Below are 22,801 nucleotides of genomic sequence, written 5' to 3'. Positions count from 1 at the left end.
GACTTCCCTTCTGCATGTCATGCAGCAGCAGCGCAGTGGCAGGGGGCTTAGCAGCAGCGCATGTCTATGTGCAGTAAAGAAGCCATGTATACCTACTGTATTGTACTTTAATGTATTGGGAGACTGACTGCTGTGCACAGTAGAACGGTCTTATTTATCGTTGTACACACACACACACACACACACACACACACACACACACACACCTCCTCATCATCATCATCATCAATGAACAGATTACTTCCCTATCATCCCCATTCTCAATGGCAGAGCACCAGTGACAGGAGTGTATGTCTGACACATTCCTCTTTTGTTAAAGAGCGGCGGCCCAGCACGGGCACACAGAAAAAGGCGATAAGACATCAGAGGCTGCCGCACAAATCATGGCGTAGTCGCTGTCCTGTCCAATTACACATCCCGCGACCCGCGTACTATACACAACCGCCGTCGCTCTCCATCACTCCATCACTCCAGTCCGAACCGGCTCTAGCGGAGGCAGCAGCGTAACAAAAAACGTGCGTAGGGTTAGTGATGATCAACGCGCGTCCGTATTCAGAGACGCAGTCTGCGCCGCTTACGTAGCCAGCACCGTCGCCGTGATAGCGGCCACAGCGAGCGGTACCGGGAGCGGAAGTGACGGAGGACAACTAGGATGATGAAGGTGAAGAGCGGTCAGACCCGGACGTATGACCGGGACGGGTACAAGAAGCGGGCAGCGTGTGTGTGCTTTCGGAGCGGAGCCGAGGATGAAGTGTGTATTTTACATTCTTCCCTGCGGGTGTATATGAGCCGTGTGCATTCTGTGTGGGGACCGGGTGTATATGAGCCGTGCAGCAGGACAGGGCGGAGAGATAATTCGTTTTGTTACGGTCTATAGAGTGGCTAGGGCAGCCCGTGGCTCATTGTTACACGGAGAGAACGTGCAGCATCTCCGTGGACGTGTGATGACACAGTGGAGACTAAAGTGTCCGGCTCCTGTGTCTTATGTGTTTGGGTGGCTGGTGCTGTGATTTGCATTTATGGTGTCTTCTATGATCATCCATTCTGCACAGTGTTTCCAATGGTGTGAAAACCTTTGGTTCAAATGTATAGGTGTCAGTGGGGTCACATTTTTGTGAGCATCAGGTGTATCTGCTCGGTTTCTCTCAAACCCCCTTCCCTCCCTCTCCCCCCCCCCCCTCCCTCTCCCCCCCCCCCCTCCCTCTCCCCCCCTCCCCTCCCTCTCCCCCCCTCCCCTCCCTCTCCCCCCCTCCCCTCCTAAAATTAGCAACATTTGTTAATACAAATACTGCATTTGTGTCAGTGTAAATAATAAAACACTGGTTCACTTATTTCATAACAGATTACAACTATTTATGGAAATGTATTCTTTTTAGACAATTTTAAATATATGGTTTTATGCATGTTTTAAAAAGAGAAACCTACTTATACAAACCTGGAACATCTCAATCAGGAACATATTTTCTAGCGTTTACTGTATTTTAATAAAAAAAAAAAACAAAAAAAAGGAAAAGAAACTGGTGTAAGTGGGCAAACATGTTAAGGTTATCATGAAGTATAGTGGCCAATATTAAGGTAGCAAGGAAGACTGATTTATTGTTCTTTACAGGAACTAATTCAACAGTTGGAAGAAAGGAAAATGTTGATATTGTGAAACTAATCCTAAAACATATAATACATAAAAAAAAGTCAGTATTTATAAATGTAAAACTAGTATTGATATTTGTAAAAATGCTTTAATGTTTCTCATATCGGTCAGTGGGAACTGTAACTGGCAATATTCTTCTGTAGCGGATGACTTGCCCTGTGATGTTCATGAACAGCTGATACTTGTGTCAGATAGAGAACCCACATGTTTTAGTAACTACTGCTGTTCACTTCCTCAAGGAGTATAATGTTAACTGGCATATATGTGTGTGTATAATTGCTACAGTAGGTGATGCTTTGTCGGTTAATAAAATCGCTTCTACAAATCAAGTGATTCATTTAATTGCATCCATGACTAATTAAACACTTTACAGTTTATATTATCTCCAAATATATTTGTAGTATAGGTAATACATTTTCTTAGTGATTTTATACAAGTAATTACAGTACTTGCCTGGTGTATATTAAAATTCAGAGTAGCTAGCAATCTTCTAAGGGAAAAATATAGGTTTACAGCATGTATCTTGTGTGTGTTATATTGTAAATACTCTGGAACGAAGCGTATGCAATTATGGACGATTATTAGTCATTCGCATTGCAATTGCATCTCCTCTTGCATCTGAAGGGGTGTAACAGGCCATTCTCACCTAAGCAATGTGCAGTGAGGGAATGTTGATAGCATTGCAGTGTAAGCAGAGTTGGTAGATGTGTAATATGCCAGTTTCCAGGCGTATCTTTTACACCAAAGATATGGTTGGTGCGAGTGCGCACTGATAATAATGAAGGGTACCAAACATAGTAACAATAGAGGAAATCTGTTTGCAAAGATGCACACAACTCTGCGTACAGGTATATGTACACATTTAGATCTATGTAGGAGCATTTATGGCTTGCTTGTGTTTTACTTTGCATTGGTCCAGTAGTGGGGTGAAGGCAAAAGAGCTCCTTGATGGCTTGCTGCGCTCGCCATGCTGCGGGCACGGTGCCGCACGCTATTTATTCTCCCTTCAGGGGGGTCGTGGACACCCCGAGAGAGACAATAGTTGTCGGTATACCGGCGGTCAGGATCCCGGCGCCGGTATGCTGAGCGCCAGGATCCCGACAGCCGGTATGTCGAGTGCCACCTGTTTATCACACCCTCTGTGTATATATGCTTCCCCTCAGTGTCTGTTACTGTAACTGCCTCTGTGTAAGCTTTTCTGTATCAAATCTTGAATGTGCCTTTGTCATTGTCTCCTATTGTACCCCCATCTCATCTTTTCTCCCAACTGTCCATTTTCACTATACTTTCTCTCTCTTGCTTTCCACTCGAATTTCTTTCTTCCCATCTGGTCATTGTGATAGGCAAGTCTATTGGTTACTAATCAGAACCGCTATGCAAGCAAAAACGAGCAAGAGTTTTGCTGCATAACATTTGGTTGTATTGACGCAAGAGATTCCTACAGAACCTCACTGCTAGTTGAAGTAGTAGTTCCGTAAAAGAATACTGGGCGCTGACTTGTAGCCATTGTAGAACACTTACCTTTCTATTACGTCCTTGAGGATGGTGGGGACACCAAAAGAACCATGGGATATAGACGGATCCGCAGGAGACATGGGCACTTTAAGACTTTCAAAGGGGGCGTGACCTGGCTCCTCCCTCTATACCCTCCCCAGACTCAGTTTTGAAAATGTTCCCTGCGAGATGGAGGCACTCGGGGGAACTCTTAGAGTTTCTCTGAAAAGACTTAATGTTAGGTTTTTTATTTTGGGGAGATCTGCTGGCTACAGACTCCCTGCTTCGAGGGAAGAGTAGTCTAGACCCACTTCTAATGAGTTTCAGGGCTCTGCTGCTGCTGACAGGATGCCTTCTGCTCCTGAGGGGAGATGAACGCCGGGCTCTCCTGGATGCTCGCTCCTACAGCTTGCCGTCCCCCCTCTTTATGCCAGAAGTCAGAAGACAGGTGAGTATGTGAGTAAAAGACATCTTCTCTTCAACAAAGATGGCATATAGAGGTACCGCGCAGCATGATTTGCTCAGTGTGCGCCAGGCTCCCAGACTGTACACATTGCTGGGTGCAGGGCGCTGGGGGGGGGGGGGGGGGGGAAGGGGTGCCCTAAGGAGCTAAAAATACCTCATAAGTAAGGCTGGCATATCTGTACAGCGCCCTGGCACTGCCCTCAAACCCCCACCAGGATAAACATGTAAAAATAAGCGGGAAGAAGCGCGCTATGTTGAGGGTGGGGCTTCTTCCTCCATGCTCACTCGGCGCCATTTCCCCCAAGCAGCAGCGCTGGTCCTTCCTCACAGCAGACAAGTACCAGGGGCTATAAAAACGAGGGGGGCAGATTATTTCCATACAGATATATAGCGCTGCAGCTCTGTGACACTTGAGGGTGTTTTCAGACCTGCACTTTGGCGCTGGGGTGTGAGCTGGCCCCTTTCCTTTTGTTCCCTCACAGGCTTTTCTTTGGGTGCTGTTAGGGAGACAACATGTCTGAGGCAGAATTTTCCTCTCAGGGGGATAATTTATTGGGGACACCAAATGTTTTGGGGGGCCCTGTCTGCACCGCCGACGGCTGATTGGTTAACTGCTTTAAATGCTAATGTTAAATCAAAAGTTTACTGAATCTGACTCTCAACTGCAGATTTGGAAGAAATCAGTAGATGACGCTTTATTTCAAGGGTCACTGAAACGTAGTGTTGACCAATTAGATGACACAGATACCGACACAGATACCGGTGCCGATTCTAGGTTAGATCCTAAATTGGCTGAGTATTCAATATATGATTGTGGCTGTCAAAGACATATTACGTATTGATGAGGGCCCCTTTACACCAGAAACGAGGGTACTTATTTACAAAGAAAAGAGACGCTCGGTTTCTTTTCCTCCTTGTTTTGAACTAAATGACCTTTTTGATGGCATTTGGAATACACCTGATAAGAAATTTCTCATTCCTAATAGGATCAAGGTGGCATACTCCTTTCCCGCAGCGGAAAGGGATAAGTGGGAAACACCACCCACAGTAGACAAAGCCCTAGCACGCTTGTCTAAACAGGTAGCGCTCTCTGCGGCTCAGTCGACGACTCTTAAGGAGCCGGCTGATCGTAAGCAGGAGGCTACTTTAAAAGCTATTTTTACTACCACGGGGACGCAGCTTAGACCGCTTATTACGTCAGCGTGGGTTAGTAGCACCATTGAAAAATGGGCTGAAAGTTTATCTGCAGATTTAGATACTCTGGATCGGGATAGCATCCTAGTGACGCTTGGTTATATCAGGGACGCGGCTGCGTACTTGAAAGAGGCTGCAAGAGATGCTGGCCTCCTGGGGGCTAATGCTATGTCAATTGCGGCTAGGCGTGCGCTATGGACTCATCAATGGAATGCTAACGCTGATTCCAAGAAAAATATGGAGTCCCTTCCCTTTAAGGGTGGTGAACTGTTTGGTGACGGCCTTGCTGATTTAGTATCAGCTGCCACAGCGGGTAAATCTACTTATTTACCTAATGCTCCTGCGCAACAAATGCAGTCCTTTCGGCCCAATAAATATAGAAAAGGACGAGGTAACTTCTTCCTCGCTACCAGAAGTAGAGGAAGGGGCAAGAGAACTCCCGCCTCCTCGAGTTCACAAGAGCAGAAGTCCTCCCCGGCTTTCACCAAATCCACCGCATGACGCCGAGTCTCCCTTACAGGAGACCGCACCGGTGGGGGCATGTCTAAGGCTTTTCAGTCAGGTTTGGGTTTGCTCGGACCTGGACCCTTGGGTGTTACAAATTGTGACCCAAGGGTAAAAACTGGAATTCCAAGACGTTCCCCCTCGCCGTTTTTTCAAATCACCCTTACCAGTTTCGCTTCCAGACAGAGTTCTAGTCTGTGGAGCAATACAAAAATTAGGTCAAAATCAGGTTGTGATCCCGGTCCCCCGGGCGCAACAAGGGGAAGGGTTTTATTCAAGCTTATTTGTAGTGCCGAAGCCGGATGGCTCGGTACGACCAATCCTCAACCTAAAATCTCTAAAAAAAAAATTCTGAAGAAATTCAAAGTCAAGATGGAGTCTCTCCGAGCGGTGATCTCCATCCTGGAGGAGGGGGAATTCATGGTGTCTTTGGACATAAAGGATGCCTACCTTCATGTTCCCATTTATCCCCCTCATCAGAGTTATCTCAGGTTTGCAATCCAGGATACTCATTACCAATTTCAGACGTTGCCGTTTGGCCTGGCCACAGCTCCAAGGATTTTCACAAAAGTCACGGTAGAAATGATGGTTCTCCTCAGAAAAAGAGGAGTTACAATTATCCCGTACTTGGACGATCTCCTGATAAAGGCGAGGTCCAAGGAAAAACTGGTACAGGACATTGCACTGTCGCTGTCGCTTCTACAACGGCTGGCTCTTGAACCTGCCGAAATCACACTTAATTCCAACAACCCGGTTGGCATTTTTGGGTATGATTCTGGACACGGTCCAGCTGAGAGTGTTCCTCCCTCCGGAAAAAGCACTGGAAATTCAGAGTTTGGTAAAACTCATTCTGAAACCACCAACTGTCTCCATTCATCAATGCATTCGATTGCTGGGGAAGATGGTGGCGGCATACGAGGCCCTCCTATTCGGGAGGTTCCATGCCAGAGTGTTTCAGTGGGACCTGTTGGACAAATGGTCCGGATCCCACCTTCATATGCACCGGAGGATAGTTCTATCCCCCAACACCAGAATCTCACTCCTGTGGTGGCTACACAGCTCTCACCTCTTAGAAGGATGCAGATTCGGGATCCAAGACTGGATCCTAATGACCACGGATGCAAGTCTCCGGGGTTGGGGAGCAGTCACACAAGGGGTGACCTTCCAAGGAAGATGGTCAAGTCAGGAAACTCTTCTTCACATAAACGTGCTGGAGTTGAGGGCCATTTACAACGGCCTTCTACAAGCGGAGCATCTTCTTCGAAACCGGCCTGTCCTGATCCAATCGGACAATGTGACAGCAGTAGCGTACATAAACCGCCAAGGCGGCACAAAGAGCAGAACAGCAATGGCAGAAGCCACAAAGATTCTTCGCTGGGCAGAGACTCGGGTAAGCGCTCTGTCGGCAATTTTCCTTCCGGGAGTGGACAACTGGGAAGCAGACTTCCTCAGCAGACACGATCTACAGTGGATGCACTGACGTCACCTTGGGTGTATCCGTCGGTGTACGTTTACCCTCCGCTTCCTCTCATTCCAAAGGTTCTGAGAATCCTAAGAAAATCACAGATTCCAGCGCTCCTTGTAGTTCCAGACTGGCCAAGGAGAATTTGGTACCCGTATCTTCAGGAGTTGTTAGTCGAAGATCCATGGCCTCTTCCTCTTCGCGAGGATCTGCTGTGGCAGGGGCCGTTCGTATATCAAGACTTACAGCGGCTACGTTTGACGGCATGGCGGTTGAACGCCAGATTTTAGCCCGTAAGGGTATTCCCGACGAAGTCATCCCCACTCTTATCCTTGCTAGGAAGGGTGTGACGTCGAAACACTATCACCGTATTTGGAGGAAATATATATTTCCTGGTGCGAGTCCAAGAAAGCTCCAGTGAAGAAGTTTGACCTTGGACGTTTTCTCCATTTTCTACAGAATGGAGTGGATGCGGGCCTTAAATTAGGCTCCATAAAAGTGCAGATCTCTGCTTTGTCAATTTTTTTTCAGAAACAATTGGCCTCACTTCCTGAGGTGCAGACCTTTGTAAAAGGGGTCCTGCACATCCAACCTCCTTTTGTGCCACCTGTGGCACCTTGGGACCTTAATGTGGTTTTGACATTCCTAAAATCACATTGGTTTGAACCTTTAAGTAAAGTGGAGTTGAAATTCCTCACTTGGAAGGTTGTCATTTTGTTAGCATTGGCATCCGCAAGGCGGGTGTCTGAATTGGCAGCCTTGTCTCTCACAAGAGCCCTTATTTGATCTTCCATGAAGATAGGGCAGAATTGAGAACTCGGCAACAATTTCTGCCAAAGGTGGTTTCCTCTTTTCATATTAACCAACCTATTGTGGTGCCAGTGGCTACTGGCACTTTGGCTGAGGAAAAGTCTGTGGATGTCGTCAGAGCTTTGAAAATTTACGTTGCCAGAGCGGCTCCAGTTAGAAAAACAGACTCTCTGTTTGTGCTCTATGCTCCCAATAAACTTGGGTATCCTGCTTCCAAGCAGACCATTGCCCGCTGGATATGTCACACGATTCAGCAGGCTCATTCCAAGGCAAGTTTGCCGTTACCTAAATCGGTAAAAGCCCATTCCACTAGGAAGGTGGGCTCGTCCTGGGGGGCAGCCCGGGGTGTCTCGGCATTACAACTTTGCCGAGCTGCTACTTGGTCGGGGTCAAACACGTTTGATACCTTGGCCGATGAAGACCTAAAGTTTGGTCAATCGGTGCTGCAGAGTCATCCGCACTCTCCCGCCCGGTATAGAGCTTTGGTATAATCCCATGGTTCTTTTGGGGTCCCCAACATCCTCAAGGACGTAATAGAAAACAGGATTTTAATACCTACCAGTAAATCCTTTTCTATAAGTCTGTAGAGGATGTTGGGCGCCCGTCCCAGTGCGTACTGTATCTGCAGTTTAGTTCTGGTTACACACAGGTTGTGTTATGGTTTCTTCAGCTTGTTGCTGAATTTTGTTCATGTCCTTTGGCATGTGTTCAGTTGAATGCCATGTTATTCGGCATGTTTATGGCGTGAGCTGGTATGATGCTCACCTTGTTGTTAATTCCTTTCCTCAAAATGTCCATCTCTCCGGGCACAGTTCCAAACTGAGTCTGGGGAGGGATATAGAGGGAGGAGCCAGGTCACGCCCCCTTTGAAAGTCTTAAAGTGCCCATGTCTCCTGCGGCTCCGTCTATATCCCATGGTTCTTTTGGTATCCCCAACATCCTCTACGGACTTATAGAATAGGATTTACCGGTAGGTATTAAAATCCTGTTTTTTGTTGTTCATGCATGTCCATGTCTGTTTTAGCAGGCTAAAGCAGGTTGTCCTGTAATATCTCCCTATATTCTGTAAAATACATTGGGTCTGCAATTTTCACAAGTTGCCCAGTCCTCGCTGATGAACAGCATCCCCACAATATGATGCTGCCACCCCAATACTTTTCTGTTGGGATGTTGAATGCCAAGGAGTGGGCAGTATTAGGTTTGCATAAGGCCTGAAATAGAGGCAAATATAGAAGTGGTTACAGCAGTGTCTATTAGCAGTTGCCCGTCTGCGTCTTTATGCGATTGCCAATACAAAGGCCTTCCCTAGTGTACATCTGTGTGTCCGAATTTGCAAGGACTGAGACACCCACTTTTAGCATCTGTACACACAGTAATAGCGATTGGTATGTCTTTTTAGATGCCACCTTTTATCGCACCTTCGTTACTTTCACCAGCCCTGTGGCAGGTGCAGTTTTTCCATCTGACTACGGCCTCCTATATTAAGGCTATGTGTCTATGTACGCATCCGCTTCCACTGACATGCCCACAATACTCCCATAATTCGCCTGTTAAATGGACCGTTTTTGTATGCATTAGTAGCCACCTACCAGTCATTGCCCAGTAATGCCCTGAACATTTCCACAACATTAATGATGATGTGTCTCAATCGTAACAGCACCTTCCGTAACACGGGATCAGTATGATTTACCTACAATCAATATCCTGACGGGCAAAATACCGACAACAATTGACCGATGGTCAAAATACCGACTAGGTGAAAATACCGATGTGGTCAAAATATTGACATTTAAAATGTTGACATGGTCAAAATACCGACATTTGGATTGTCGATGAGTCAAAAAGTCAACATGTTTTAAAATTTTTGGGGTGTGTATGTTGACATAGGTCAACATGGACACCGTATGGGTGTACCGCGTCCCCTCACATGGCTCGCGCTTCAGGTGCGGTGCCTTGCTGCGCTTGGCACACTATTATATTCCCCCTCCATGTCCACTGGGATGTTAAAGTATGAACAAGTCGTCCTCAATGAAAAAATCATGAAAACCTCATGTCGATTTTTTTGACCTGTCAACTTTTTAAATGGTGGTATTTTGAACGCGTCAACATTTTAAATGTCGGTACTTTGGCAATGTCGATATTTTGACCATCTGTCAATTGTCTGTATTTTGACCGTGGGGATTTTGATTGTAGGTAAATTGACTGCATCCCCTTAACACATTGTGCCATGTGAGTTTATAGGGATTTTCGCATATGCGCAGTTATAAAGAATCGCTAAAGTACATGAACATCAGCATTTCGTCCACCTCTGAATCAGGCCCATAATGTTTTTCAATTGGGGCCAAAGAGCACCATTTTTGTATTTGTGAACACAAAAACCTTATCCCACATTTTAGCTGGGTCACTGATGTTTTCTTGCAAACTGCAGGCGTGCTTTGATGTGATTTTTCTTTAGTAGTTTCTTCTTTCTGGGCACCCTCCCATGCAGGCCAGTTGTATGCAGAACTCATAATATGGTGGACCGGCACACCTTCAGTCCAGACTTTGGTACTGACCCCTTTAGCTCCCTCACAGTTATTGCCAACTAAGTTGGCCTCTCTGTGGCTACTCTCACAAGCCACTTATAGCCCCTACACATTTATCGATTTGCCACGAGGTGCTAGACAGCTGACCCGGTGGTGGGTGGTGACTGGGGGAGTGAACTTTCTGCTGCAGGGTACACTGGGCTCCACAAGGATTGGACAATGGGGTGTAGAGTAGGATCTTGATCCGAGGCACCAACAGGCTTAAAGCTTTGACTGTTCCCAGAATACACAGCGCCGTCTCCTCTATAAACCCGCCTCCCTGCACAGGAGCTCAGTTTTGTAAGTTGGTGCTGCAGTAAGCAGGCACTTAACAGAGGGGCTACTCCAAGCAGCCCTAAGAAAAGCTTTTTATGTGGTAAAAAGTAAAAACTTCAAGGACAGCAGTGGTGGTAAATGTCTTGTGACATTCACTGCTGCAGCTCCAGCTCTCCCCAGCGGCGCTGTACACTCCCGAGCCCTGGTTGCCGGGTACCTACAGCGGAGGCTCCGGTTTTTTTCACGTTAGACACACACGGCTGGGGCCCTCCAGGATCGCGTGGCCGTGCTTCGGGAGGTGGTAAGTGGATCCCGCTTGCGGGACCCGGTCTTTATCGCGATCTGGCGTGGTCAGTGGGAGGTGGGCCGCGCGCGCTGGCGGTGGACACTGTGGATACAGGCGATCCCACTAGATCACCAGGGCATGGGCGCAGGTCAGGTTTTCTCTCTAAACCAATTCTTATATCGCCCACAGTACCTGGTGGTTTTGCCAGCAGAGGGGATAAGGCTTAGACCTGAAGCCCCAGCCCCAGGGCGCCATTTCTAGCAAGTGTTCCCGCCCTGGAGCTGCATCTCTGTCTTTTTCCACACTCCCTGTCAGTGTCTGCGGCACTATTATCCCTCAGCTCACTGTTCCTGGGACTGCTTGGGCAAATCCTCCTATGTAAAGCCGCCTGGTTGTCAGTGCTGTGACTTTACATGACACTTAAATATTCTACCTGCCTTTTTTAGTCGGTGTTAGTAAGAAAGAGTGCACTTAGTCAGGGTTTTATAGTACAATTACCCTGTGATATACATCCAGTTCGTACTGTGATATCTATTGTTATATATCTGTGTAAGCTAGTCCAGTGTAGTATTATTGTCAGTAATAACCTCTGCATTGTACAAACTGACTGTGTGTGCATCTGATAGCTGAGTGTTGTCCATTTTGTGTCATTCACTCAACTTGCTATCCCTATATTCTATAACCTGAGGGGGCTTGGTGCGTCAGGTTTTATCTAATATAGGATTTTCACAAAGATATACTGTATTACGTATTTTTCTCTGTGATTTAGTCACCATATCTCTCCTTTATCTCTGATGCTGATTACACTGCGCAGGGGTTTGGGTTTAGAGGTATAGTGCTGCTGATAATTGTACTGTGTTACCTCATACTGCAAGTATATCATGTCTGCTTCTGAGGGTAACGGTTCTGGGGCTGAACACACTGCCGGTGTTGCTGAAGCCACAGATCCATATGAGGAGAATATAGCAGCTGTGGGCTCTGGTTCTGGGGGCTCCTTGCCCCCCAGTGGGACTGTGGCAACGGAGGCACATACTGACCCACCGTGGGCCGCTTTTTCCACGCGTCTGCATACGCTAGTTCATAAACTAACACCCCCTATGGGACCCCCAATGCCGGTACAACCGTATGTGGTCCCTGCAGCTAACCCGCCGTGGGCGGACAATTTATCTGCTCAGTTAAAGAAGTTGAACCAGTCCCTGACTACTAAAAAGTCTGACCATCGCTCGCCTAAGTCCAAGGGGTCCTCTAAGCGAGCGCTTGTCTCCTCACAATCCACTGCTGTCACTGACACCTTGTCTGATGAAGACGGCATGTATACTGACCCCACAGGTTCTGACTCAGATACAGCTGATGGGGAGGGTAGTTCACATGTGGATGTTCCTGATCTTGTGGAGGCTATTAAGTTAATTCTACAGATTACGGATGATCCCGAGCCATCCGTCCCTCCTAAGAAACCAGATAGGTTCAAGCGTCAGAAGGTGGTTAAACAAGTTTTACCTCACTCTGACCACCTAGTGGATATACGTCAGGAACCCTGGGAAAACCCGGGTACGAAGTTTGTGCCTCACAAGAAAATGCTGGCTCGCTATCCCCTCGCGCCAGAGCTGTCTAAGAATTGGGAAACGCCTCCTCCAGTGGACTCACATGTGGCTAGGATGGTGGTTTCCTCAGCTCTGCCTGTCACTACCGTCACATCTCTAAAAGAGCCTACGGACAAGCGTGTGGAGGGTTGTCTGAAAGCGATTTACACCCTCACGGGTGCTGCGCAAAGGCCCACTATTGCAGCTTCATGGGCTGCCGAGGCTATTGAAGCGTGGGCCTTGGAGTTAGATACTGAAATCTCCTCTGACCATGCTGGACAATGCTGGTCATATATTGTCACAGCTTCTCGCTATATTAAAGAGGCGGCTTCGGATGCCGGTATCCTAGCAGCCAAGGCCTCTACTACGTCAGTCCTGGCTCGCCGGATATTGTGGCTTAGATCCTGGTCTGTGGATCTGGACTCTAGAAAAACCCTGGAGGTACACCCTTTCAAGGGAGATATTCTGTTTGGGGAGGACTTAAATAAGATAGTGGCTGACTTGGCTACTGCCAAAACTGCCTGTCTGCCAAATACCGCTCCTTCTGTGTCGAAGGCTAAAGGTACGTCCTTTCGCCCTTCAGGTAAAGCAAAAGGTCAGGCGTACCACAAGCAGGCCCGCACTTCCAAATCTGGTAAGCCGAAGCCCAAAAGAGCCTGGGCTGCCCGTCAGCCAGCTTCCAAGACCGATAAGCCTTCCGCATGACGGGGCGGGCCTCCCCCTGGGGGATCCCACGGTGGGGGGCCGGCTTCTAGGATATACCCAGGAATGGTTGAAGACCACTTCAGATGCCTGGGTACGGGAAGTCGTCACTCGAGGTTACGCCCTTCAAAAACCGACCCCCTCATCGATTTTGCCAGAAAGACGTCCCTTTGGACCAGACAAAGGCAAAAACTCTACACTCGGTGGTACAGACCCTCCTGGATACAGGAGTCGTAGTACAAGTGGCTCTTGCTCAGAGGGGCCGGGGGTACTATTCTCCGCTGTTTCTAGTCCAGAAACCGAATGGGTCCTCCCGGGTGGGGGGCCGGCTTCTAGGGTATACCCACGAATGGTTGAAGACCACTTCAGATGCCTGGGTACGGGAAGTCGTCACTCGAGGTTACGCCATAGCCTTCAAAAACCGACCCCCTCATCGATTTTGCCAGACAGACGTCCTGTCGGACTAGACAAAGGCAAACACTCTGCATTCGGTGGTACGGACCCTCCTGGATACAGGAGTCGTAGTACAGGTGCTTCTTGCTCAGAGGGGCCGGGGGTACTATTCTCTGCTGTTTCTAGTCCCGAAGCCGAATGGGTCCTCCCAGCCCATTCTCAACCTCAAGGCATTGAACAGGTTTGTGAAGGTTTCCAAGTTCCGTATGGAAACCCTTCACTCTATATAGTTCTGGCCTTGGAACCTGGGGACTACATGGTCTCCCTGGATATACAGGATGCTTACCTGCATATTCCTATAGCAGCGTCACATCAGCAATACCTGAGGTTCGCTATTGGCAACCTTCATTACCAGTTTCGGGCGTTACCTTTTGGTTTGACAACGACTCTGAGTCTTCACCAAAGTGATGACGGTGGTACTCCGCCATCAAGGGGTCACGATACTGCCGTACCTGGACGACTTGTTAATCTTGGCAAATTCCCTAGAACTTCTCCTGTGTCATCTGTCCGGTTTCTACAAGCCCACGGGTGGCTCATCAACTGGAAGAAATCCTCCCTGGTCCCTGCTCAGAGCATGGTGCACCTGGGAGCGCTATTGGTCACTCACAACCAGTGGTTGTTCTTGTCTCAGGAGAAAGTCCTGAAACTTCAGGACAGGATTCGTTGCTTTCTTTCTCGTCTGCAAGTTTCGATACATTCGGCAATGCAGGTTTTGGGCCTCATGGTCTCAGTATTCGACATGGTGGAGTATGCTCAATTCCATTCTCGCCCCCTCCAGAGGCTGATTCTAGCCAAGTGGGACGGCCTGCCTCACCGGATCAGGTCTCACATGATCTCATTGACTCCGGAGGTCCGTCTGTCGCTACTTTGGTGGCTTCGGGACAAACAGTTGTGCAGGGGCTGTCCCTTCTAGATATCCAACTGGGTCCTGTTGACGACAGATGCCAGTCTAAGAGGTTGGGGCGCGGTGCTGGAGCAACACTCCCTTCAGGGTCAGTGGACCAAGGAGGAGTCTCTCTCCTCTCGATCAACATTCTGGAATTGCGGGCGGTCTTCAATGCGTTGACCCTGGCCCAGCATTTAATTCAGAACCGTCCTGTTCAAATACAGTCGGACAACGCCACCACTGTGGCTTACATAAATCATCAAGGCGGCACTCAAAGCCGTTCAGCAAAGAAGGAAGTCTCACGGATTCTACGTTGGGCGGAACGCCATCTACCGGCCATATCGGCAATATTCATTCCGGGAGTCCTGAATTGGGAAACGAACTTTCTCAGTCGTTGGGACGTGCATGCCGGCGAGGGGAGCCTCCATCCAGAAGTGTTTCAACTCCTAGTGGAAAAGTGGGGTCTTCCAGATGTAGATCTGATGGCGTCTCGACACAATCACAAGGTTCCGGTCTTCGGAGCAAGAACAAGGGATCCTCAAGCAGCATTCGTGGATGCGCTGGTGGTGCCGTGGAGGTTTCGGCTGCCGTACGTGTTCCCTCCGGTGTCACTCCTGCCCAGGGTAATTCGGAAGTTCAAGCAAGAAAAAGGAAATCTGCTTCTCATAGCTCCGGCGTGGCCCAGACGGCACTGGTACTCAGACCTCCAAGGCCTATCGTCAGAGCGTCCACTTCTGCTTCCACAACGCCCAGACCTCCTCGTTCAGGGCCCCTGTGTCTACCAGGACCTAGCCCGGCTGTCTTTGACGGCGTGGCTCTTGAAGCTTCCGTCTTGAGGGCTAAGGGTTTTTCTGAAGAGGTCATTAAAACTATGTTGCGGGCCCGGAAACCGGCTTCTGCTCGGATTTATTATAGGGTCTGGCATTCCTACTTTGGTGTGCATCTAATAATTATGACGCTTCCAAGTTTAGTACAGCCAAACTTTTGGCTTTTCTGCAGCAGGGCCTAGATTTAGGCCTGCGTGTGGCCTCCCTCAAGGTTCATATTTCTGCCTTGTCGGTGTGGTTTCAGAGAAAAATTGCGACTTTACCTGATGTTGATACTTTCACTCAGGGTGTGTTGCGTTTCCAACCTCCCTATGTCCCGCCTGTGGCTCCTTGGGACTTGTCGGTGGTTTTGGAGGCGTTGCAGGAGCCTCCGTTTGAACCCCTGGGTAAAGCTGACCTTAAGTGGCTTTCCCTTAAGGTGGTGTTCTTGCTGGCTATTTCCTCTGCAAGAAGAGTGTCGGATCTGGGTGCCTTGTCTTGTAGTTCCCCATATCTGATTTTTCACCATGACCGGGCGGTTCTTAGGACTCGTCCCGGGTATTTACCTAAGGTGGTTTCTTCGTTCCACCTTTAATCAGGAGATTGTGGTTCCGGCCCTTCTCTCCTGATCTGTCTCCCAAAGAGAGGTCTTTGGATGTGGTACAGGCTCTCCATTTCTACGTGAAGAGAACTGCTTCTGTTCAAAAATCTGATTCTCTCTGTGTTTTGTTTGGATTTCACAAACGTGGCTGGCCTGCTCACAAGCAGACTCTGGCTAGATGGATTAGAATGGTGATTGCACATGTTTATGTGAAGGCTGGTCTATCAGCTCCTACTCGCATTACGGACCATTCTACTCGGTCTGTTGGACCTTCTTGGGCGGCCCAACGTGGTGCGACCCTTGAACAATTGTGCAAGGCGGCTACATGGTGCTCCGGGAACATGTTCATAAGGTTCTATGCCTTCGATACTGCTGCTTCCCAGGATGCTTCCTTTGGACGCCGGGTTCTTGTGCCCACTACAGTGCGTCCCCTCCCATAAGGAACTGCTTTAGGACATCCCCATTGTCCAATCCTTGTGGAGCCCAGTGTACCCCGCAGCAGAAAACGAGATTTATGGTAAGAACTTACCTTTGTTAAATCTCTTTCTGCGAGGTACACTGGGCTCCACAAGGCGCCCTCCCTGACGCACTTAGCTTCTTTGGGTTGGTATGGCATTAGCCGCTGACACTTCTCTTGTCGTGAGAGTGTGGTGTATGTGGCTACTAACCGTTGTCGTCTCTTTTCCTGCTACTGCATTGGGCTGGTTAACTAAAAACTGAGCTCCTCCTGTGCAGGGAGGCGGGGTTATAGAGGAGGCGGCGCTGTGCATTCTGGGAACAGTCGAAGCTTTGAGCCTGTTGGTGCCTCAGATCAAGATCCTACTCTACACCCCATTGTCCAATCCTTGTGGAGGATTGTACATCGCAGAAAGAGATTTAACAAAGGTAAGTTCTTACCATAAATCTTGTTTTCTTCACTTAGTGGGGTCACCCGGCCCCATAGACCTGCAATGCTAATACGGACGTTATTGTCCATATTGGCTTGCAGGCATAAACGACCGGGCACCAACGATTAACGACCGCGGAGCCGCGCATCGTTCATCGTTGGTGCCTACACACTGAGCGATATGAACAATTGTTCATATCAGCCGCACACATCGGCAAGTGTGTAGCAGGGACGTGCAGTTAGGGGAGGCAGAGCCTCACTTGTCATACTCCCTATCATACAAAGATTTATCACTATAAAAATGATTGGAATAACACAAAGAAGATATTTATAACTTATAGCATCTTCTTTAACTGCAATCCTTTTTATTGATAAAACTGACCAGAGTTGCAGGACTCCTTCAATTGCAGGGAGAGACTTAGATGAGGCAACAGCAGCTCAGCCTCATCTCTCACACTGTCCAACACTGCCTGTACAGTGGGGCGCGGCTACACAGCGGCCAATCATACTGCTTAGAATAGAGAAATGGGAGGCATGCCTCACAGTGAGGGAGTGCTTGAGCTCTGATGGGCAGCTCGGATTGGTCATGTGACCAATCCAGGAAGTGCAAGAATACCGGAGCTGAGCAGCGTGGCAGAGAAGAAGGGAAATGGGGACCCAAAGTGCCAGCAGCAGCCACCCGTGCACAGTGACTGGGGTGAGTAGCAGCCAGTACCTAGTCTCTGTATGTGTATGTGTGTGTGTGTGAGAGTAACAACTACAGTTAATGGGGGGGCAGGACTGTGTGTGTGTGGCATCTGTAGTGACTGTGGGGACAGGTGTGTGTGGCATTTGTAGTTGGTGCGGGGACAGGACTCTTTGGTATCTGTAGTGAGTGCGAGGACAGGACTCTGTGTGTGTGTGTGGGGGGGGGCGTCTGTAGTGAGTGTGGAGACAGGACTGTGTGTGTGGCATCTGTAGTGAGTGCGGGGACAGGACTATGTGTGTGTGTCATCTATAGTGAGTGTGGGGACAGTTGTGTGTCATCTGTAGTGAGTGGGGACAGGACACTGTGTGTGGCATCTGTAGTGAGTGCAGGGACAGGACTCTGTGTGTGGGGACAGGTGTGTGTGTGTGGCATCTGTAGTGAGTGTGGAGACAGGACTGTGTGTGTGGCATCTGTAGTGAGTGCGGGGGCAGGACTGTGTGTGTGGCATCTGTAGTGAGTGCGGGGACAGGACTGTGTGTGTGTGTCATCTATATTGAGTGTGGGGACAGGTGTGTGTCATCTGTAGTGAGTGGGGACAGGACACTGTGTGTGGCATCTGTAGTGAGTGCAGGGACAGGACTCTGTGTGTGGGGACACCAGTTTACGCACAACACTAGGGTGGTGGCTGTGACCTGGCTATTAATGTATGTATGTTCTCCCTGTGCATTGATGTAGTGCAGGGACATAAGAGTTAAATTGTGTAGGGAGTAAGACAGGCTCCCGACACGGAGACCCACCACCATTTGTGTCTCCCCAGCCTCACCGCATGTCACTGGTGTGTAGGGCCCATTACTCTTTACACTGAGCTGGAGGGAGGGATGGACATCCAGGCACTGCCTGGGTGGTATGATGCAGCTTTCATTTCTTTACAATTGATTCAACAGTGCTTACTAAGTTATCCAGGCACTTGGATATTATTTAATAGCTTTCTCCTATCTTGGGCATGTGCAGATTCATAGTATGCCTAATCTAATGAATTTTTTAATTCACTGGTTGAGGATAATTGAAACCAACTGCAAGCCACTATGTACTTATGTATACGTGTGTGTGTGTGTGTGTGTGTGTGTGTGTGTGTGTATATAAAATATATATGTATGTATGTATGTAGAAATGCTTGCTAAAGGACAATTGTATCTGAAACGTGTGTGTGTGCTTCACAAAGAACAACTTTTCCCTCAGGTTGCTCTGTCAGGTGGTGGCTTTCCTGACCACAAGCTAAGTCTACACCATTCTTCTCTGTTATTTGCCCACTAACTGACATTGGAAGCCCTGCCCACTAGTTCCCGCAAACCTTTTTCTCTAACGTCCTAGTGGATGCTGGGAACTCCGTAAGGACCATGGGGAATAGCGGGCTCCGAAGGAGGCTGGGCACTCTAGAAAGATCTTAGACTACCTGGTGTGCACTGGCTCCTCCCACTATGACCCTCCTCCAAGCCTCAGTTAGATTTCGTGCCCGGCCGAGGTTGGATGCACACTAGGGGCTCTCCTGAGCTCTTAGAAAGTTATAGTCTTAGAATTTGTTATTTTCAGTGAGACCTGCTGGCAACAGGCTCACTGCAGCGAGGGACTAAGGGGAGAAGAAGCGAACTCGCCTGCTTGCAGCCGGATTGGGCTTCTTAGGCTACTGGACACCATTAGCTCCAGAGGGATCGACCGCAGGCCCAGCCTTGATGTTCGGTCCCGGAGCCGCGCCGCCGTCCCCCTTACAGAGCCAGAAGCAAGAAGATGGTCCGGAAAATCGGCGGCATGAAGACTCTGTCTTCACCAAGGTAGCGCACAGCACTGCAGCTGTGCGCCATTGCTCCTCTCACACACTTCACACTCCGGTCACTGAGGGTGCAGGGCGCTGGGGGGGCCGCCCTGAGGCAGCAATAAAAACACCTTGGCTGGCTAAAATACCTCAATATATGGCCCCAGGGGCTATATATGAGGTAAATACCCCTGCCAGAATTCCATAAAAAACGGGAGAATAGGCCGCGAAAAAGGGGCGGAGCCTATCTCCTCAGCACACTGGCGCCATTTTTCCCTCACAGCTCGGCTGGAAGGAAGCTCCCTGGCTCTTCCCTGCAATTCTACAGTACAGTAAGAGGGAAAAGAGAGGGGGGGCATTAAAATTGGCACTGTATACAGTATATTATATAAAAAGCAGCTATTAGGGACATAACTCAGTTAGTCCCTGTGTATATATATAGCGCTCTGGTGTGTGCTGGCATACTCTTACTCTGTCCCCCCAAAGGGCTTTTGTGGGTCCTGTCCTCGTTTAGAGCATTCCCTGTGTGTCTGCGGTGTGTCGGTACGGCTGTGTCGACATGTTGAATGAGGAGGCTTATATGGTGACAGAACAGAGGCCGATATATGTGATGTCGCCCCCTGTGGGGCCGACACCAGAGTGGATGGATAGGTGAAAGGTATTAACCGACAGTGTCAACTCCTTACATAAAAGGGTGGATGACGTAACAGCTGTGGGACAGCCGGCTTCGCAGCCCGCGCCTGCCCAGGCGTCTCATAGACCATCAGGGGCTCAAAAACGCCCGCTCTCTCAGATGGCAGTCACAGATGTCGACACGGAGTCTGACTCCAGTGTCGACAAGGTGGAGACATATACACAATCCACTAGGAACATCCGTGACGTGATCCCGGCAATAAAAAATGTGTTGTACATTTCTGACTTTAACCCAAGCACCTCTAAAAATGGGTTTTAGGTTTGGGGAGAAAAAACAGGCAGTGTTTTGTTCCCCCATCAGATGAATAAATGAAGTGTGTGAAAGCGTGGGTTCCCCCGTTAAGAAACTGGTAATTTATAAAAAGTTACTGATGGCGTACCCTTTCCCGCCAGGTGGATAAGTTACGCTGGGAGATATCCCCTAGGGTGGATAAGGCGCTCACACGTTTGTCAAAAAAGGTGGCACTGCCGTCTTAGGATACGGCCACTTTGAAGGTACCTGTTGATAAAAAACAGGAGGCCATCCTGAAGTCTGTATTTACACACTCAGGTACTAGACTGAGACCTGCAGATAGTGCTGCTGCAGCGTGGTCGGTGACCCTGTCAAACAGGGATACTAGTTGGCAAACATAAAAACATATTAAAGACGTCGTCTTATGTATGGGGGATGCACAGAGGGATATTTTGCCGGCTGGCATCCAAAATAAATGTAATGTCCATTCTGTCAGGAGGGTATTAGAGACCTGTCACTGGACAGGTGATGCTGACTTAAAAAGCGCATAGAGAGCCTTATAAGGGTGAGGAATTATTTGGGGATGGTCTCTGGGACCTCGTATCCACAGCAACTGCTGGGAAGAAATAATTTTACCTCAGGTTTCCTCACAGACAAAGGTACAGTCCTTTCGGCTTCAGAAACAAATGGCGCTTCCTTTCTGTACAGAGACAAGGGTAGAGGGAAAAAAGCTGCACCAGTCAGCCTGTTCCCAGAATCAAGATTCTTCCCCCGCCTCCTGTGAGGCCACACCATGACGCGGGTGCTCCACAGGTGTAGCCAGGTACGGTGGGGGGCCGTCTCAAAAATTTCAGCAATTAGTGGGCTCGCTCACAGGTGGATCCCTGTTTCTTTCAAGTAGTATTTCAGGGGTACAAGCTGGAATTCGAGATGTCTCCCCCCAGCCGTTTCCTAAAATATGCCTTGCTGACAACTCCCTCAGGCAGGGAGGCTGTGCTAGAGGCAATTAATAAGCGGTATTCCCAGCAGGTAATACTCAAGGTGCCCCTACTTCAACAAGGACGGGGTTACTATTCCACACGGGTTGGGGTACCGAAACCGCATGGTTCGGTGTGACCCATTTTATATTTAAAATCCTTGAACACAAAAATTCAAGTTCAAGATGGAATCACTCAGGGCGGTTATTCCAAGCCTGGACGAGGGGGATTACATGGTATCCTGGGACATCAAGGATGCTTACCTGCATGTCCCCATTTACCATCCTCGCCAGGAGTACCTCAGATTTGTGGTACAGGATTACCATTACCAAGTCCAGACACTGCCGTTTGGACTGTACATGGCACCGAGGGTGTTTTATCAAGGTAATGGCCGAAATGTTGATACTCCTTCAAAAAAAGGGAGTTGTAATTATCCCGTACTTGGACAATCTCATTATAAGGGCGAGGTCCAAGGAGCAGTTGGTAGTCGGGGTAGCACTATTTTGGAAAGTGCTACAACAGCATGGTTGGATTCTAAACAGTCCAAAGTCACAGCTGGTTCCTATGACACGTCTACTGTTCCTGGGGATGGTTCTGGACATAAACCAGAAATAGTGTTTCTCCCGGAGGAGAAAGCCAAGGAGTTGTCATCTCTAGTCAGAGACCTCCTGAAGCCAAAATAGGTAGCGGTGCATCATTGCACGCGAATCCTGGGAAAAATGGTAGCTTCCTACGAAGCAATCCCATTAGGCAGGTTCCATACAAGAACTTTTCAGAGGGACCTGTTGGACAAGTGGTCCGGATCGCATCTTCCGATGCATAGGCTGATAACCCTGTCTCCAAGGACCAGGGTATCTCTACTGTGGTGGCTGCGGAGTGCCCATCTTCAAGAGGGCCGCAGGTTCGGCATACAGGACTAGGTCCTAGTGACCATGGATTCCAGCCTTTGAGGCTGGGAGGCAGTCACACAGGGAAGAAATTTCCAGGGACTTTGGTCAAGTCAGGTTATTTCCCTACACATAAATATTCTGGACCTGAGGGCCATTTACAATGCCCTGAGGCCGGCAAGGCCTCTGCTTCAAAACCAGCCGGTACTGATCCAATCAGACAACATCACGGCAGTCGCCCATGTAAACCAACAGGGCGGCACAAGAAGCAGGATGGCGATGGCAGAAGCCACAAGGATTCTCCGATAGGCGGAAAATCATGTGTTAGCACTGTCAGCAGTGTTCATTCCCGGAGTGGACAACTGGGAAGCAGATCTTCTCAACAGACACGACCTCCACCCGGGAGAATGGGGACTTCCTCCAGAAGTCTTCCAATAGGATTGTACACCATTGGGAAAGGCCACAGGTGGACATGATGGCGTCCCGCCTCAACAAAAAGCTATAAAAGATATTGCACCGGGTCAAGGGACCCTCAGGCGATAGCTATGGACGCTCTGGTAACACCGTGGGTGTACCAGTCGGTTTATGTGTTCTCCCCTCTGCCTCTCATACCAAAGGTACTGAGAATAATAAGAAGGCGAGGAGTAAGAACGATACTCGTGGATGGCCAAGAAGAGCTTGGTACCCAGAACTTCAAGAATTTATATCAGAGGACCCATGGCCTCTGCCACTCAGACAGGACCTGCGGCAGCAGGGACCCTGTCTGTTCCAAGACTTACCGCGGCTGCGTTTGTCGGCATGGCGGTTGAACGCCGGATCCTGAAGGAAAAGGGCATTCCGGAGGAAGTCATTCCTACGCTTACTAAAGCCAGGAAAGAGGTTACAGCAACTCATTAT

At 48.9% G+C, this 22,801-nt stretch overlaps 1 protein-coding gene across 3 annotated transcripts in view; it reads left to right on the top strand.

Annotated features, from left to right (window-relative positions):
* Window positions 1–389: 389 nt before the first annotated feature.
* NUDT3 (nudix hydrolase 3) overlaps window positions 390–22,801 on the top strand; it is a 187,264-nt gene continuing 164,852 nt past the window's right edge. Inside the window, exon 1 of one of the 3 annotated variants that reach the window (XM_063954889.1) lies at window positions 390–661. In XM_063954889.1, coding sequence (XP_063810959.1) covers window positions 653–661 — 9 coding nt within the window. In that variant the 5' untranslated portion in view covers window positions 390–652. Of the gene's footprint in view, window positions 752–22,801 lie in introns of all 3 variants that reach the window. The other 2 variants (XM_063954888.1, XM_063954887.1) reach the window with 2 other exon arrangements.

Source organism: Pseudophryne corroboree, chromosome 2 (assembly GCF_028390025.1).
Source record: "Pseudophryne corroboree isolate aPseCor3 chromosome 2, aPseCor3.hap2, whole genome shotgun sequence".
Taxonomy (NCBI): Eukaryota; Metazoa; Chordata; class Amphibia; order Anura; family Myobatrachidae; genus Pseudophryne; species Pseudophryne corroboree.
This window is presented reverse-complemented; position numbering and strand designations above follow the sequence as displayed.